This window comes from Notothenia coriiceps, unplaced genomic scaffold, assembly GCF_000735185.1.
Source record: "Notothenia coriiceps isolate Sejong01 unplaced genomic scaffold, NC01 NC01_scaffold00000496, whole genome shotgun sequence".
NCBI classification, from domain to species: domain Eukaryota; kingdom Metazoa; phylum Chordata; class Actinopteri; order Perciformes; family Nototheniidae; genus Notothenia; species Notothenia coriiceps.
The window spans coordinates 17484-36292 of record NW_011333197.1 but is presented as its reverse complement, the minus strand read 5'-3'; the positions used below and the strand labels follow the sequence as shown (position 1 = coordinate 36292).

General features: G+C 39.3%; 1 protein-coding gene across 5 annotated transcripts in view; it reads right to left on the bottom strand.

The window, feature by feature from the left end:
• The window catches only part of LOC104954881 (sodium channel protein type 8 subunit alpha-like), a 63510-nt gene that overhangs the window by 34915 nt on the left and 9786 nt on the right, over positions 1-18809 (bottom strand). For 4 of the 5 annotated variants that reach the window (XM_010782085.1, XM_010782093.1, XM_010782107.1 and 1 more), the window contains exons 3-6: positions 7817-7935; positions 7483-7572; positions 7264-7392; positions 5771-5862 (exon numbers count right to left, since the gene is read on the bottom strand). In XM_010782085.1, the coding sequence (XP_010780387.1) occupies positions 5771-5862; positions 7264-7392; positions 7483-7572; positions 7817-7935 (430 nt within the window). Of the gene's footprint in view, positions 1-5770; positions 5863-6144; positions 6237-7263; positions 7393-7482; positions 7573-7816; positions 7936-18809 lie in introns of all 5 variants that reach the window. The other variant, XM_010782112.1, reaches the window with a different exon arrangement.

Sequence of the window (18809 nt, the reverse complement as noted above, 5' to 3'; positions counted from 1 at the left end):
CTCTGATGGAGTCAGGACTCAGAGAGACACGAGGAGAGCTGGAGCTCTGATGGAGTCAGGACTCAGAGAGACACACGAGGAGAGCTGGAGCTCTGATGGAGTCAGGACTCAGAGAGACACGAGGAGAGCTGGAGCTCTGATGGAGTCAGGACTCAGAGAGACACACGAGGAGAGCTGGAGCTCTGATGGAGTCAGGACTCAGAGAGACGAGGAGAGCTGGAGCTCTGATGGAGTCAGGACTCAGAGAGAGACACAAGGAGAGCTGGAGCTCTGAGGGAAAACACTGACGCTTTATTTAGAGCTTCAGCCGGAGAACACAGGTGGTGTGTCACGAGTTAACAAACCAATTCTGAAGAACTTTCTGCAGCTCCAGGTTTTAACTAGTTCAGATAATCAACATTCTTTATCAGTGAGACTAAACGTTATGGACCCTGAATCTAACTAGAGCTCCAGAGAAAGAATGAGCTCCAAGGAACCTTCGTCCCAAACAGGAAACTACCTCATGCTCCTCCTTTAGAGAGAGAGAGCAGCAGAACCCAAGCTGCTCCTCAGAGAGAGAGAGCAGAACCCAAGCTGCACCTCCTTTAGAGAGAGAGAGCAGAACCCAAGCTGCTCCTCAGAGAGAGAGAGCAGAACCCAAGCTGCTCCTCAGAGAGAGAGAGAGCAGAACCCAAGCTGCACCTCCTTTAGAGAGAGAGAGCAGCAGAACCCAAGCTGCACCTCAGAGAGAGAGAGAGCAGAACCCAAGCTGCACCTCCTTTAGAGAGATAGAGCAGAACCCAAGCTGCACCTCAGAGAGAGAGAGAGCAGAACCCAAGCTACACCTCCTTTAGAGAGATAGAGCAGAACCCAAGCTGCTCCTCCTCCTTTAGAGAGATAGCAGCAGACACCAGGCCGTAGACCTATGCCACGGGAAAGAGACAGTGAGAGGAGAACATGATGAAGGTTGAATACCTAAGCAAATTATTATTACATCACATTGCATTTAGCTGAGGCTTTTATCCAAAGCGACTTACAATAAGTGCGTTTGACCAGGAAGATACAACCTTGAAGAAAACAGAATCATATAAGTACATCAGGTTTCATAGAGCCAAACATTTCAAGAGCTACTCAACTGGCTTTAGATAAGCCAGCCCTTTATTAGTATATAAGTGCTTTGTTAGTAATTCTATCTCTCGAAGTGGAGTCTAAAGAGATGAGTTTTCAGTCTGAAGAAGATGTGTAAGCTTTCTGCTGTCCTGATTTCAATGGGGAGCTCATTCCACCATTTTGGAGCCAGCAAATGATCCCTAACAGGTTTTGATTTTGTATATTTCTTTTTAGAATGTCTTTTTGCAGAGACATTTAACAAAACTAAATCGCGTTATCTGTAGAAAGAAATCCAGAAAATGTAAAATGCTCTTCGTTGGATTTACAATATTTGTTGTGCGTTTTGATTCTGTAACTACTGATGAGTTGCTTGACTATTTAAACATTATTCCAATATACTTATTACATTTATAAAAAAAAAGAAATCGCGATATCTGTAGAAAAAAAGAAGTCAAAAATAAAAATGCTAACAGCTGAAATGAGCTTTGACCTTTTGTTCGGTCTCTTGGGAGATGGATTCTCTAACTACTTGTTGGACTGTTTACACAACATTATAATATCTACATATTCTGCTCCAGCTGTTGCTGATTGAACCCGATCTCTAATCTGTTGGACCATTTACAGAGACATTTAACAAAACTAAATCACGATTTCTGTAGAAAGAAATCCCCAAAATGTGTTTCACATTTATTGTGGAGAGGGATTCTGTAACTACGGACTATTTACACACTATTATGAAATACTTTTATTATTGTTGTTATTGTATTATTGTTTTGCTCCAGCTGTTGCTGACTTGAACCAGATTGTCCCCCTGCAGCTGTGTTGGGATCATCCTGCAGGAACCCCCTCCTCACGGTGGTCTTTCCCCCTTTAGAGGTGCTTCATCCAACTCCTGAAGAGGACCCTCCTGCAGGCTCATCCCACTAATCACCTCCAGGTTATCAGCACTATGGAGGGGAGGGATGAAAGGAGAAGGGGCGGGTATCATCATCATCATCATCATCATCATCATCATCATTTATTAATATCAGGAACACAATCCAGCCACTTTGAAAATGGTAACAGACTCTTCCTCCCCACACTTTTGTTTTAAATGCATTTCATTTGGGAAACAAAAAGATAAAACGCACAATAAAAAGTAAAAGATAAATTAAGAAACATGCAACAACCATCAAGACAGCTTTAAACCTGGAGAGTGGAGAGTGTGTGTGTCCATGGGGGTTTCTCAAATATAACATTGATGCAGTTTATTTTGAGACAAACGTCATAAAAAGTCAACAAATCTGCAGCCGATAGTCAACCATAGAAATACTTTGTATTCCTCTTTGAGTAAAGTTACAACACCCGGGATATGAATGAGCCTTTTTCACAATAAAGCTGTTTATTTGTGATACATTTTAAACAGAGCAGGAACAACGTCTGTGAGTCACAGACAGTCCTCCTCGTGTTAAAGCTGAGTGTGTGTCCATGGGTTCATCGATAACCAGGTTTTTCTACCCCTTCTTTGCTAAATTAATGAAACTTTTGTACTATTTTAACACACACACACACACACACACACACACACACACACACACACACACACACACACACACACACACACACACACACACACACACATCCTCTTCTTACAGTAGCTCTTGAGACCCAGCTGCTTATAGAGCAATGCCTTCAGCCCCCTGATCAACACACACACACACACACACACACACACACACACACACACACACACAGGCAAACACACGCACATACACACAAATAGACACATATAAAAAGAATTGCAATATTTGGTGCACAAGCTGAGCATGTTTTTATAGCTGCGATTCAGAGCTGACTCGAGTCAAACACGGAAAAAGTTAGGTAAAGTATATATTTAATCCTGTATTTAACCCTGTGCTGGGCAGCCTCTTACATAAATCTAAACTTGGCAGGCATTGGAATTATTTTTAAAGCACCTACACCCACACTGTAAAGCCTCAACACTGAGATGGACTCAGTGTGTCATGTGCATTTCTTTATATTGGAGTATAAAGTGTTTTTAACAACAATGCTTGTTGTTCTTCTTCCTGACATTTCAGTTTATATGATAATCTGTAGTTCAGGCTGCTCTTTCTTATTAATTAATTAGCCATTGTGTGGTGTGTGGTCATTTACTTGACATTTGTTTTAGGCATACAGAGACTGCACATGAACAGTAGGTCAAAGTCATCAGAATTGGCAGAAATACGCTCTTTTTGAATTTAACTACATGAAACAGATATGGTTGAATTCGCTGCTATGCAAAAAATAAGATATATATCTTTATGACATTTTTAATGTTGAAGTAACCACAATTTGTGCGTTTGGGTGCAGTATGTTGAGCCTATAGGTTTATTTTTATTTTGTAGCTGTTGACAGTGGTTTTGTTTGCTATTGTTGGCAGGCCACTGTCAATCTATTGAAGTTCTACGATTATCATCTAATATAGAATTAGGACCTAATAGATTTGGACGATAAAGAAGCTCGCACCATAACTGAAGTGTAACATAAATAAGTAGCATGAGGGAAAAATACTGTGCATATATTCTGTTTTAGAAAAATGCTACAAAAGGTTATCCAAATCTAACTGGTCTCCTGTTATCACTGGGAAGTAGTGCATATTACTGTATATTAGTTCTGCTGCTGTCTCTTTCAAATGTAAACTTTGGATTGTCAGATTATATGGCTATCAAAACTAGATACTTCTAGAAACATTCAATAAAATCAAGACATGACTATTTAGTATATAATAACAGCACATTGATTTGAGTAGGATAGAGCATCCAACTTGAACCACAGATCTAAAGATCACATTCAGTTGTTTTCATTAAACACATAACATCACAACAAATACTGCAGCTTTCCGGGGTGTTTCCATCAGAGAGACACCATGTTTTTTCCCACTTTTACAGTAAACAGCCCATGTAAGAGAATAAATAATTATTTAGAAAAGCTGTCTGAAGGATTTCCCACTGAGGAAGAACAGGCAGCACCAGAACTGGATTTAATATCCATCTGGAGAAGAGAAATTGTTTCAATGGATTACTATCTCCCTTCACTCTTTGTGTCAATGGAAACATTCCTGACAAGCTGCAGTTTTGTATAATACTGCATTCAACAAATCAACGGAACGCAGCAGGACGACAAACTGCACACAGCCCACAGAACCAGGCTAAGTCAAGGAAGCAGGAAGTGAAGAGGAGAAAGAAAGGACAGGCGAGGAAGAGTTGGGTGTTCAGGGGGGTGGGGGCGATGAGAGGTGGCATGCAGGTCATTTAAACGCCAAGGCTGAAGGAATTGGTGTCAGCATCACCTGTCTGTATACCGTGATGATGACCTTGCCTTAACTGAAGAACCGTTCCCATCCCAAGAACCTCTTTCTCCCGCTCCTGCAGCGCGGGCGAGCCCCCAGGCTGCTTTAGGCCAGAGCCAGCTGAGCGCTATATGCTGGAGGCTGAGCTTATTGTACAGTACTGTGTGTGTGTGTGTGTGTGTGTGTGTGTGTGTGTGTGTGTGTGTGTGTGTGTGTGTGTGTGTGTGTGTGTGTGTTGTCTGGGCTAATGCTAAGTGGCAGCTGGGGCTCCTAACATCAGTGACCTCTGACCCCTGAGGGGGCTCTGAGTCTCTGGAGAGAAATCTGAATTAATGAATAACAAGCAGCGTCACACAGGGACCTAATGAGGGAGTGTTTGATGTGTGTGTGTGTGTGTGTGTGTGTGTGTGTGTGTGTGTGTGTGTGTGTGTGTGTGTGTGTGTGTGTGTGTGTGTGTGTGTGTACAGTATATGTGCATATCTGCTAAAGTACAGTAACTTCCTAGTGTAATTGATATCATATACAAAACAAATTAATGTGAGGTACTGTGTGTTCCCTAGGGAAGAAACTAGTGTTGATATAGACTGAATTTTTGCTTATTTGTGATCTTTATTTATTATTTATGTTTCCCTTTCACTCCCAGGATGGACAAAGATCTTCAAAAAGAATCTAAAACCTGAATTAAATAACTCGTACAACTAAAAGATAACAAAATCCAAAAGAAAAGCCCCTTAAAGCCAAACTTGTAAAAGCATGTGTCTCAAAGCTTCATGCAGCGTTGATGTGTTATCAAATTAGGCTTGGCAGTCTTAGGGAATCAAATAGTCTTAAGGAACAAAAAGGTACTGTCATAGATTATAGGAATTTGGATTGATTTATGAATTAAAACTGAACACAAACCAGATGTGCAAAGAGGTAACAGATTTAAATAGACATTTATTTGTATCATATTGTTTATATAAGGCATCATTATAACATCTTGAAAGTCAACTGCTTATAAACAGTATTTGTTTACCTCTTACTCTATGCTATCACATGGTTTTGGACAATGTTTTCTATTTCCCTTGGGGTATAATTGCCCATATATAACTGTTGCTAGCATGATGTGCTGCACATTAGCTCAGCTGTCCATATGAGACATGCGAGCCCAGAAGACTGCCAGTAGACTGCTAAGCCTATCAAAAATGTATTGCTACCATTTTTGATTTTCATTAAAAAAGTAAAACAAAAGAAATGAAGAAATTGTAAAACATCCTTCTTCTTTTTTTAAAGAAAAAAATCAAAATAAAAGAAATAAAGACGGGTAAGAGATATGTAAGCTCAGCCTTAGTGTTTAAATGGGAGTCTCACCTGGAATGACAGAAATTGTTTTCAATGCTCGGAGAACCCTGAACGTTCTCAGCGCCGAGACATTCCCAAGGTCCACAAACTCTGTTATATATCTGTAACAAGGTAGGATGACACACAGAACAGAACCCCATGACACACAACACACACGATAACAACACACACACACACACACGCATGTACGCGCAAGAGCACGACACCAGCACCACCATCGAGGACCAGGAGGGGACACCACGGTGAGAGAGAGAACGCCTGTCCGACCAGAGGGAAGAGAACGAAGGAGGAAGAGGAGAGGGACTGGAACAAAACCACACCTAACATCAACCCCGTGACTCGCCCCCCCCCCCCCGCAAACACAAACACCTAGACTGTCTTACCTGGGATAACTGAAATTGTTTTCAAAGCCCTCAGAACCCTGAACGTACGCAGAGCTGACACATTGCCTAGGTTTACAAACTCTGTTATATACCTGCAAGGTGGATCAGATACAATTATTCAGCAGCTATCCCAAACTGAGGAAAGAAATGATATATGGTTACATAATATTGTTATATAGCAATGTGGTGTGACGGACTGATGTGGACTGGAGGTGCTGTGGGCGACTGTCTTTAGAATTGGTTTTGAATTATTTAGCAGATGTCAACTTATATACCAGCAGAAATCATGAAAAAAAAAAAGATGTAACACTCAATGTCCAGTGAACCTAACATCACTTTAAATAATGAATATGATACGTTTTGTAAGACCCAAAGACTCATTTAGAGTACAATTTGGGTCACTATAGCCTTGCAACTCGTGGCTAATCTTTACAATATTTGGAGCTGATGATTTTATTAATAACAATATTGAGCAATTGAGTTGTGCGAACTGTAATACATATAACATTTATAAAGGTTTCCTAAAGCTGACAAAATGGTGCTCGCCCTGTGCTGTTGAGTTAAAAGCTTAGACACATCACATTGTGGACTTCTTGCAGTAATGGCTAAATGTGTTGAATAAAATGTGTTCACACTAATTCTTTCTTGTTCCTCCACAGTTGCCCACAGCAGCTTTTTGATTTGGAATACGGTCTTTGTCCATGTTTAATTATAAAACAACAACTACCAATTTCATTATTTTGAAAACCACTCCAACAGACTGCCATACCTGCAGTTTGTTGTTAAAAGATGAAATGTTTGTTAGACATACATAATGAAACCCACAAACTGATGGAGACATTTGACTTGTTTCAATGTCTTATAAGACACAACAGGGAGTCAGCAAAAACAATGTTACATAGTTAAACTGGTGATTGATTAGCTAGATAGAAAGTTCTATTGCTTTTGATATCTAGCTGCTGTTATCTTGTAACTAAAACTTCTACATAAATCTGTCTCACGATTTTCTTCTATCTGTAAAATGCGAAAATGTTATTATTTCATCAGTCATGTTGAAAATCCAAATGTATTTAATAATTTAACGCGTTATTGTTAATATTTACGAGGAAAAATACTTACGCCATTGAGATGACCATGAAATCCAGCCAGTTCCATGGGTCTCGGAGAAAGGTGAACCCATCTATAGCGAATCCTCGGGCGACCATTTTTGTGAGTGACTCAAACGTATAGATACCTGTGAAGGTATACCTTGAGAACAAAGAGAGAAGAGAGTAAAACGGCGACGGACACATTAAATGAGGATATGATTGCTGAGGAAAAGTATGGAGGTGTACTCACTCTACTTGTTTGGACCACTCCGGTGGGTCACTAAATGTCATGAATATACAGTTGGTCAAAATCGTACACATGATGATCATGCTGAATAACGTGAGAGGACAGAAGTTAAGGAAACATTGAACAATGCTACCCATTACACCCCATACATGTTAATAAACCACCTACTACAATCTTAAGAAAGAGGGAGGTGCAGGGGGAAGAGAGATTTAGATCTTACGATGCATTAGGTTTCCTTACTCTTTGGCTGAATTATAATCAAGACACATGTTTAAAACACTGAAACATCTATTTTCATTCACAGAAAAACATAGAAATTAATCACTTGAAAGGATATGAGTGTATCAAAATCTTAATAGCTATTCGCCTAAGTAGATTGAAAGGGGTTAGGATGTACATGGAGGACGTGGCACTGAAGCGGAAGAGTGTTTTCCCACTGTTGAAGACTATAAATGTCTGTGGAGAGAGGGAGAAAAAGACAAGGACAAAGAAAGTTAGTACATTTAGGCTATCATTGATTATATGGCTCATACTATTCAGGACACAGGATCCGCTAGTCTTTGCATCTTATTTTAGGAAGAGATGAATGTAGCTTGACGGAGCAGCTGGTGTGAGTCCTGAGCTCACCTCTTAGTCACGTGGCGCTCTAACTGATTCTCACAGTGCAGGTAATACTGTATATCATCAGAACATAGCATTTTGAGGAGAGTGCTTACTGTGTTGTCGCTTAACCCATTTTGGAATCTATACATTGAGAAACAGTAGGCAGAGTACTTCAGATTGTAACGGCCGTCTATTGTCCAAAACACACATCATAATAACAGTTAAAAAAGATAAAAGTGATAGAAACGGGCACATAGTCAGTGGGACAAGGACACAGGGCTGTGCGTTACTCTGCTGACACCACTCCTTCTGTGTCCAGTCACCCGAGAGCCAGCAGTATAGCTTTCATAAGAGTCCCTCATACTAAGTCAGTTGTAATCGGCAATCCTTGTTGCCTCTTTGGTTTCTAAATATTGACAATTCCTCCCATTTTTCTTCAAACTGTGATTCTTGCAGTCTCAGTCAATGTGTCAGTTTTTTCTTTATATGGATTTCCTCTACGATCTCTTTCCATTTTTCCTGAGTAGTAGTTTCCATCTTACACCATTTTCTATTGATAGCTTTTTCCACAGCTATAAACAATATTTTGACATGATATCTATCCCTAATTTTAAAATGTTATTCCATAAAAAAGACCCCTTCAATTCAAAGGCACATCATATCCAAGTCTCTTTTTCAAAACGTTGGGTATGAATTTCCAGCACTTCATAATTTTTGGTAATTTCCAAATGTTTATAAGAGAACCTTTGTCCAGGAGGCATCAGTCTCTGTCCTGAATATCTTTCCACCATGACATTAGCTCCGCAAGCAGCAGCCAGACACATGGGAAGTTCTCCCCTCTTTGTGGCCAAATGACTCTCTTCGCCCCAAGTTTAAAGCTCTTACTGGAAGAGAACCGCAAATGCTGTCATCGATCAGCAGCAGATCTGCTGACTCGAGGCTCTCAGCAACCACTCCCCACCCATAAACAGCACTGGGCCGAGTGGGGCTGTGCTCTTGGGTGAGGCTGCATTGTCTGTTTGTTAGTGCAGATATTTGGACAAAGAAAATGTGGGGTCTGAGGGAGAAGTAAGAGCATTATTTATAAACAAATACAGTACTGGGATACTTGACAAATGTGTGGTTTGGATAAGTAATAAATGCCTATGCTGTCCGAGTTTCTTTTCCTCCTTTACCACATCCCCTCATGTGTATTTATGAAACCACTGACATTATTTACAGGTTTCATAAAGACAAGCTTGTCCTGTATGTAACCAGTATTGTAGAACGATGAAGAAATTAAATAATATCAGATACTGATTTCAATTTTAACTCCCTCTGTTTCAACATTAAAGCAGCATAATGTAACTGCACATGTTCGATTTTCGACAGTGTTAGCAGCACACGCTAGCTTCTGATCATTTTGCAAGTAATGTTATCATAGCAATAGCAGTGTATATGTGACTTGCACTCTAAAACAGTTAGGGGGCTAAATAAGAAAAACAAAGATTCTTACATCATGTTGCTTTAGGTGATAAACAATCCTTGTTTCAAAATATATGTATATATATGTAAATGCAGTAAACAGCCTCTGTAAACTGTGTTAACCTATTTTAAAAACAAAAATTCAATTTACAGAAAAACAAGTTGCGGACATGTTGTCCATCAGATAACATGCACGCAGCCTCAGCTAATAACAAAGGGCAAACTCTACTGTAGCCCTTAACGTTGAGGTATAATAATAATAACAACTGCATTCACAATGATATGATGATGGTAGTTGGAGGAGTACCCGCTGGCTGGAGAGCATACATACAGTATACATGGTCTTTGATCTTTAATATGCATATGGCACCAGGAACAAAATAAATCAAAATACATCCGCAACAAGTTTATGGTTCACACCACGGGAAACACTTAAGAAATGGGAAGGCGACTGGAAGTGTCCTGAGAGAAGTGGTGTCCTGAAATCTAATTAAATTAAAAATAGCGTCTGCAGTCTGGGGAAAGACAAAATGTATTCTCTGCATCAGAAGACTCCTCTCTCTCTCCCCCTCCCTTCCCGTCTTCTGTTCTTTTATGCCAATAAGCATCTGCACTAATTCAAATATTCTCTCACTTGTATTCCCGTCACATGGAGATATGAGGTATACTAAACCGACACATTACAAACAGGAACACACACAAGACCTACAGTCATGTTCAGAGGGTACATTTCTCTTTTAGAGGTCAAGTGTTTTGCTGAACAAGCAAATACAGTATGTGGAGGAAAGGGGAGGTTGTAAAATGAGCGGTATCTCATTAGCACTTAACAGATGCCCCCGCATGCATAACTATGTTCAATATGTTAATCAATGTGAAGCCTATGGATTTTTAAAATGTCATTGAAAACTTCAGTTACGAAGGCAAAAACATCTTTTACACATGATGTTTTAGAAAACACATATTTTGTCCTTAGAAAGTCCAAGCTTCAATGTAATTCATCATCTACACTATATGGTAAATACAATTTCATAAAAAATATGGAATTCAACTACAATAAGGCTTTCTTTAGCTACTCAATGAAGTGTGTCAATTTGCAGACAGAAAAATATGCTGTTGACGCAAACTTGGCAACCTGGCACGATTACAACAAGGGATGCAAATGTAAGGCCATTTCCTTAATTGATTGTGCCACATTATTCAAGAACTGATCAATCATTGATGGTTATCAAATACTAAACCTATTATTGTTCTTTACAAAGGCTGCATTGTGATGGGCTATTTTTAAAGCACTATTACAACCATAAACTCAATGAACACATGATAGATATTTTCTTGATCGTTTATACTCTTAACAGTGATCCGTTGATTAATCAAACACTCGGTTCTTCCTGGATTAACTCTGTAAAGTGGGTAAACAGAGTGTTTTAGTGACACTGAGTTCATTGTCACTGGATAGAAGATTTGGAAACACATTCAACCATGCAGTGAATTGGTAATATTAAGAAACTGAGGAGGGGTTCTATCTATGCACATGGATAAATAAATTATGAAAGAGGACAGGCACAATGGATTACACTTCGTAACACAATACTCTCTACAGTCTCACATACACACACACAGAAACACACATAACTACTTAAGCAAACTGCCTACTTTATGATGTACTCATAGAATGTAGAATATAAAATATAAATACACAACTCAGCAGAGCAAGCTTCACTTTATTTGCTGCAAAGCTGGTGAAATGTTGCTAATTCTCCACAGAGCGTTAAAGAAAAAGGCACATGTGCAAGAATTGGGAGGCAGAATGCAGCTGCAAGGACAGTGTGTGTGTGTGTGTGTGTGTGTGTGTGTGTGTGTGTGTGTGTGTGTGTGTGTGTGTGTGTGTATGTGTGTGTGTTGAAGGGACAGTGTGATGGTCAGGTTTAAGGCTAATAGGACTCAGGGGGGTAGGAGCACCTGAGAGAGTGTATTATATTATACTGACATATTAACACATGGACTGCTGCACATAGTTTGACATTTTATTATCCAGAATATTTTATATTGTTTATATTTGATATCACATTTTTCATTGATTCTCTTTTCCACTTTTTAAAGTATTTAAAGTATTTTATTTTAATGTCTGAACACACTTCTGTGACAAAATAATTTCCTAAATTGGGATCAATAAAGTATCTCTCTCTCTCTATCTCTCTCTCTCTATCTCCTCACTTTCTATAAGAGAGTTTGAGTTTTTCTGCAGAGGTCTTTGATATACTCAGGACTTAGTGAGTAAACAAATGGAGTCCAATGGAACCTTTATAACAGACTACAGGAGAGGCAGAATAGGCCCTCTTTAAGGCATGAGAAACGTCCTTCTATAGCATGTTTCCTCTCTGACCCTGACCTTACGGAGCTTCTCCCGGCTTCATAACTCTCACACAGTTATCTCTGTAGCTACACTGAGGATCTGCTCTAAATCAGCACTCTGGTTTGTCTGCCTCTTCCTCCTCATCCTCCTCCTCTCCTCACGACGGATGGCTTTTGTTTTCAGAGGAGCATCATAAATCTCCTCCTTCCTCCTCCTCCTCCAAATGATCTCATCGCCTCGTCCTCACGTAGCAGTGGTGAAATATCGAGGATGATGATGTGGGTGATTATTGGTGATTTCCTCGCTGTGTGTGTCAATAAGGGGAGGATTCGTTTGTGTGTGTGTGTGTGTGTGTGTGTGTGTGTGTGTGTGTGTGTGTGTGTGTGTGTGTGTGTGTGTGTGTGTGTGTGTGTGTGTGTGTGTGTGTCCTGTGCTCACTGTTCGGATCACCTGGCTGATTGTATTTCAGCCGCTGATTAACAGAGGCCGGATTAATGTGAGAACCAGTAAAAGAGACAAAGTGATAACTCTCGTCGGACACTGTCTTTATAAATCGGGGTTTATAAATGGAGCTCTCTAAGAAGACCCTCTCCTCTCTCCCTCTTCCTTTAATTACCGTCTTCATGCTTGACGGGCACTGATGACTTGATTAAATCTGCCGTGTGCAGTTCCAGTCTCTACCCCGCTGATGAATGAGCCTAAAGCTTATTAACTTACTGGGGCGGATCAATAAGGCGCTGGGCCTGAACACAGAGAGGAAGCTGCTGCTGCATGCTGGGAGAAATGACACACACACACACACACACACACACACACACACACACACACACACACACACACACACACACACTGTGGATTAGTGTGTGTAACCCAACCTGCTGCCGTACAGGTGGATTGATTCTCTGGATCACTTTCAGATGCACAGGAGTTACAGTCAGTCTGTGATGAAGACTGCAGCTTTTTTCATTGTTGTTGTTTCAGGACTCAAACATGAAGGATATTTGAACATAAGGTCTAAAAGAGGACTGAATAGAATATAATTGGCAAAACTACCCAAAAATTAAGATGTCGATGTAATTGTGAGTTCTTTAGCATGCTTTTTAACAACATATCAGACAACACATTGAGTAACCTCATTATTTATTATTATTTCATTCCTGTTGAGCTCTTTCATTGTAAACGGTTACATAGCACATATTTCCTAAGTTTTAAATTGGATTTTCTAATATTTATAGTTTTTGTTGTCAATCCATGTTAAACACCAAAGTTATATTGAGCAATAACCAAAGTCAGATTCTGATTGTAATGATGGCAACACTTTATTTAAAAACAGGTCTATTAACGGTAAAATAGGCACTATATTACTATAGGCATCACACAAATTAAACTATTTAAAAAAAAATTATTTCATTCTAAATGTAATCTTTTTATACGTGTGTGTTGAGGTGCGTCAACAACAAATACAACTGGAATGAAAATGTTGATTTAGCTTCACAGGCGGCTACATAAAAAAAACGAAATTGTCATCTTGTTTGGAACTACATTACTTTTATACAATTTAGAATATCAATTATACTCTTGTTCACATTTCTATATGTGTGAGATTTTCTGTTAAGTGTTGAGTTGATTCAATTAAGAAAAACTACCAAAAAAACAGTCAGTGCTACAAAACAAATCCACATTAAACGGCAATTTGTTTCCTGGAGCTTTAAGCCAATCATTAAGCAGAAGCCCAGCTATTTTAGTTCATATCCCCCACAGAGAAATCCCTCATTGACACTCAGGACCCCTGCTGACAGCCTGCAGGAGGAACAAGGGAAACAGCGAGCCCTCGTCCCCAGAGGAGGCCTTTCAGCGGGGCCTTTTCAGACCAGAGGCTCATCATGGAGCTAATGTGACCTCCAATGGAGCCAGTCAGCGTGCCAGATATTCTCTGAAGGTGACATCTTAATTGATAATCCTGTGAACAGGAGATTAAGAGTGAGGAAGGTGCCATGTGTCTGACTGCAGAACGCCTCTCATTCCCATATTGATCATTTTTTGTGCCGCTGATTCAATCTTTCATGGTGAGAGGTTTTAGTATCGATGTAGTGTGGTCAGTGATACACACACACGAGAGCCGACAGATTCATTTTTCATGTTGAGATGCTTCCTGTTGCAGATCATACGATATTCCCCCAACACACACACACACACACACACACACACACACACACACACACACACACACACACACACACACACACACACACACACACACCCTGGTGTCTGAGAACTATTTTGTCTGGTTCCTTAATAAACAGGACTTCGTAATGTAAGCCTGAAACTGTTCGCATGGCAGCTAGGCTATACAAGATGCAGGATGTCGACCTTTGTTTCCCCTCTGCAGAGTGTATGCGTGTGTGTGTGTGTGTGTGTGTGTGTGTGTGTGTGTGTGTGTGTGTGTGTGTGTGTGTGTGTGTGTGTGTGTGTGTGTGTGAGAGTGTGAGCAGCAAGGTCTTCTGGGAAGAGCCCTTAAAGATGATGCGCACCATTAATGTGACTGCAGGTCGGCTCCATTTCAGAGCATTGATCTGCTGAGAGGGAGGATGAAGGGAAGCTGGGGCTGAAGTCCTGTAATGAGGGGTGCTAATCAGGGGTTCACAGACTAATACACAGTGAGAAAATACTATAATGTTATTTAAGTAAATGCATATAAGTATAAGCAGGAAGGTAATCTAAATACAAGTGCTAAATGCAGACAAATGTCCTGAGCCTGCTATATATTTTATCATGCATGAATATAAAAGCAGGATTTTTTTTAATTATTGTCAACTAACTGTATTATTTTGGTTATTTTTGGTATTTCGCTGATTATTTTCCCTATTAATTAATCCATTAATATAAACCACAGTACATATCGTTATATTTATTTTACTGTAGTACAATGTGCACACTTTGGTTTTTATTGGACACTTTACATTCTTATTTGTTATGAATATCTTTAGTTTATTTCAATTTTATTTAGTTGTTTTTTTTCCGCATTATTAGATTAGCGTCTAGTGTTTATTTTGTATATTTTGTATTATTTATCTTTTTGTTTATTTCATTTTAAAATGGAGCAATTTTCAAGAAAAACCCAATTGTCCCCGGGAATTCTGATTCTGTTTGATGAGTAAATACTTTTTTTTTTAAAGTGAGAAAAATGCTGAATTTGACAACTTTACCAACAGCTAGAAATCCAACAGGAGAAACAACATGAGATATATTAAGTAATATAACTCACCGGTCCGTAGAGGCCTCTGAAACTGGATCTGCTCCAGTTCTGCAAAACAAACAAAGCTAACTTAGCTAACAGCTAACTAGCTTATGGTGGCTACTATTAGCGTAAGTTAGCTGTTAGCTGCCATAACTATAAAATAAGTAAAGCTTTCTGTCTAACTGTAAAACAAAAAGAGTCAAGGGAGGAAAAAAACTCTCTGGGAAACATGTTCTCCTTAAAATATTATTTAGTTTGCAGGTAAAGACTGGTTATTAGTATTAGCAGCAGTTAGCCGTTAGCATTACGTTAGCAATACGGTTAGCAACAAGTGCAAGGGCAGTATTTTGATAAGCAGAGCGACTGACAGCGACACACTTCTCCATTATACAAGTCAAGTAGCATTAAAAGGACTTATCTTTGAGTCAAACAGTGACATTATGTTTCTTTAAGTACAGTGCTTGAGTATATGTAGCCTACTTACATTACACCCATGTATAGATTATACAGTTTTCCAGCAGCATAGGCCCTACAGCTGAATCAGTTAGTTGCAGACAGAAAGGTAAACACATGTCACCTACAGCACAACAACAGGTGAGTCCCATTGGATAAGTGGTTCAACAGGACTTCTAATCAATTGGTTAATGGATCCACAACCCCACTTACAAAGAGGCTGTAGTCTTAAATATGTGTATCAAAGCATTTGACTCTCTGTCTTTTCCTGATGTTTGTATTATTACAAAAGCTGTGGTGGATAAATCAAAGGATGTCTATCAATGCTCTGAATGTCACCACTATTTTAACCTATGACACAATCATATCTATAATTATTTAATTACTGAGGGAAATATCTTGATATAATAATTTTTCTATTTTGATATCCGTTATTTGACAAGTGGACCAAACAAAAACACACTACCATATAAATGAATTTAGAAAGTGATCAGATAGTAGTGTCTTTTGTTGTCTATTTAGAGAAAACAATGATAAGCATTATATAAATCATTGTTTCACATGTGCATTGTCTGCATATACTTGTGCCTGGATATATGCTTTGACATGTTGTTTGTTTTGTATGTAAAGATTGAAGAGAAGGTTGACATGTAGAGGAATCTCTTTTACAAAACCCATTAAAAAAGAAAGCCAGGAACACGTTTTATCCTCAAAGACACTTAGCAAGCTCCTCTAAATCCTGAAGTGAGGAGAATATGTGCAGAGCTCGGCAGTTTTCCTCTGATTAATGCACATTATCAGAGGTATGGAGCGACTCTTACCGTATGTTGAGCCATATTAGTCAGTCAATACAACACCGTCAATAAAGCAGTCTGGGACCTGTAGTATAAACAAGGGGGTAAACAATTAACCAACAGATATCACCATGAAACTTACCCATTACATTACTGACATTAACACAATTATGTTTTATATTACAAGTTTTCTGACATGTTATGTTTAAATATGCAAATGAGGCATTATGTGATGCTTACTCTTGGTTAATTTAGGAGACATCTGCAGACAAAAACAGACAGAGTTAGTAAATGTAAATTGTGTTTTTGCAGTTTTCAATATTTCATTTAGTTTAGTTTCTGAGTCATTCTGATTCTGATTTATCTATATCTATAGAGTGTATGGATTAATAAACCAGCCGCAGTATTTATGTGGTTGCATTATTGCATTATTGAAGTGTCCCTGTGTAAGTGATAATGCTGGACAGTGATTGACTGTGTGAAGCAGCAGCAGTGATTGCCAGCTCTAATTAATTGTCCCGGTGTTACCAGATGAATCAATGACCATCAGAAGATTGTCTGTGGCCGAGATGAATCTCATGTGTTGGGAGATTGTTCAAAAAGCATAAACAGATCAATGCTGCTCCACTTTATAGGCCGTGATTCGGCTTATGTGTCGGCCAGTGCTTGATGTTGGGAGTGTGTGTGGGGCAGCTCGGAAACCAGAGCCGTAACACAAGAGCATTTAGCATATGGCATTTTTTACCACGGAGAGGTAAACACAGTGGGGAGGCCGAGGAGAGACAGATCTCCCTGCAGACACACACACAGCGTAGCCACACACACACACCGATAAAGGTTGGACACACACAGAGGACACAGTGTCCAGACCCAATGACGAGCGGAGGTCAATCTGCTCGATACAGGAACACACTCGGTGTCAGGGACTCACTTTTGCACTCTGTTTTAAAGTGGTTTCTGCAAATCTAAATATTGTTTCTCTTACGTGTTGTGCTATTTATACATCTAGTTTTAGTTTAAGTTGCATAATGTTGGAGCTATCGGATGTTGATATGTCTGCCTTTTTCTATAATATAAGCACCAAAATATACCTATTTTAGTGACTTCTATTCACCTTTTATTGTGGTATTTTGCAAAAAGCTCTGTATTATTTTCCTTTTTTTGTCCGTGCTACATTAATCTAGCTCTGTGAAGCACTACATGATTAAATGAAAGGTGCTATATTAATAAGGTGAGTTTTAATAAGGACCTATCTTCTTTTTTACTTTCTTGTAGGATAAAGCATGCATCTACTTTTTCTAGGGAGAGACACAGGTGTTTTTGTATTTTTCAGAGCCATTTAGTTCCATTTGATCAGAAAGACAGCGTATATCTCGAACACTGAACGACTCACAGATAGATGAAAAGCCCTACATGTAAGAGGAGAAATATTTGGATTGCCTCCGTCCACAGACCTTTCTGTCCTTTATTTCTTGCGTCACAACACCAAAGGATGTTGATATCAACTGTCAGACCTTTAACCCTAATGGGGCTTCTTTAAAGTGACAATCTTAACAGATCAATGCATCCCCGAGGAGTCCGATTACAAAGACTGTCAATGACCACCACGAAGGAGAGGAGGAGGAGGATCAGGAAGATGAAGAACATGACACTGGGAGTCAGGGAGACCCATCCACATACCTGCTGCGGGATGGAGGTCTTCTTATTATCCTGCAGAGGTGGGAAGTAGTTGAGTACAAATACTTTGTGACTGTACTTAAGTACATTTTTCTGGTATCAGTACTTTACTCCACTACTTGTTTTTCTGACGACTTTTGACATTGACTTCTTACATTTTGAACTCAAATACCTGTACTTTCTACTTCTTACATGTTGAACCCAAATACCTGTACTTTCTACTTCTTACATGTTGAACCCAAATACCTGTACTTTCTACTTCTTACATGTTGAACACAAATACCTGTACTTTCTACTTCTCACATTTTCCAAACAGGCTGGTTCCTTTAGTCTGAATGTGTGTTTGGTGGCGTGATCATTATTATTTAGAGTCATTGCGTGCTTATTGATTTGAACACGATCCGTGTATCCATCATTTCCTGTTCTTCTCTAAAGAAGAGGGACCAATGAAAACGTTGTCATGTTGCCGTTGTTCAGCATGGAAACATTCATTAGCTAACAATGACATTATTGTTCTATTAATATAAAGGGAGGTCAGGTACTCTTTAAAACAGCTGCTAGTTATGGGTACTTTTTACTGAAGTACATTTCAAAGCCTCTTTACTTTGACTTGAGTAAAGAAGTTTAGTCAGTACTTCTACTTTCACCAGAGTATTTATAAACACAAGTATCTGTGCTTCTACTTGAGGAAAGGATGTGTGTACTTTTGCCATCTCTGTCTAAAACTCAGAGCTGCTAATGGTGAATG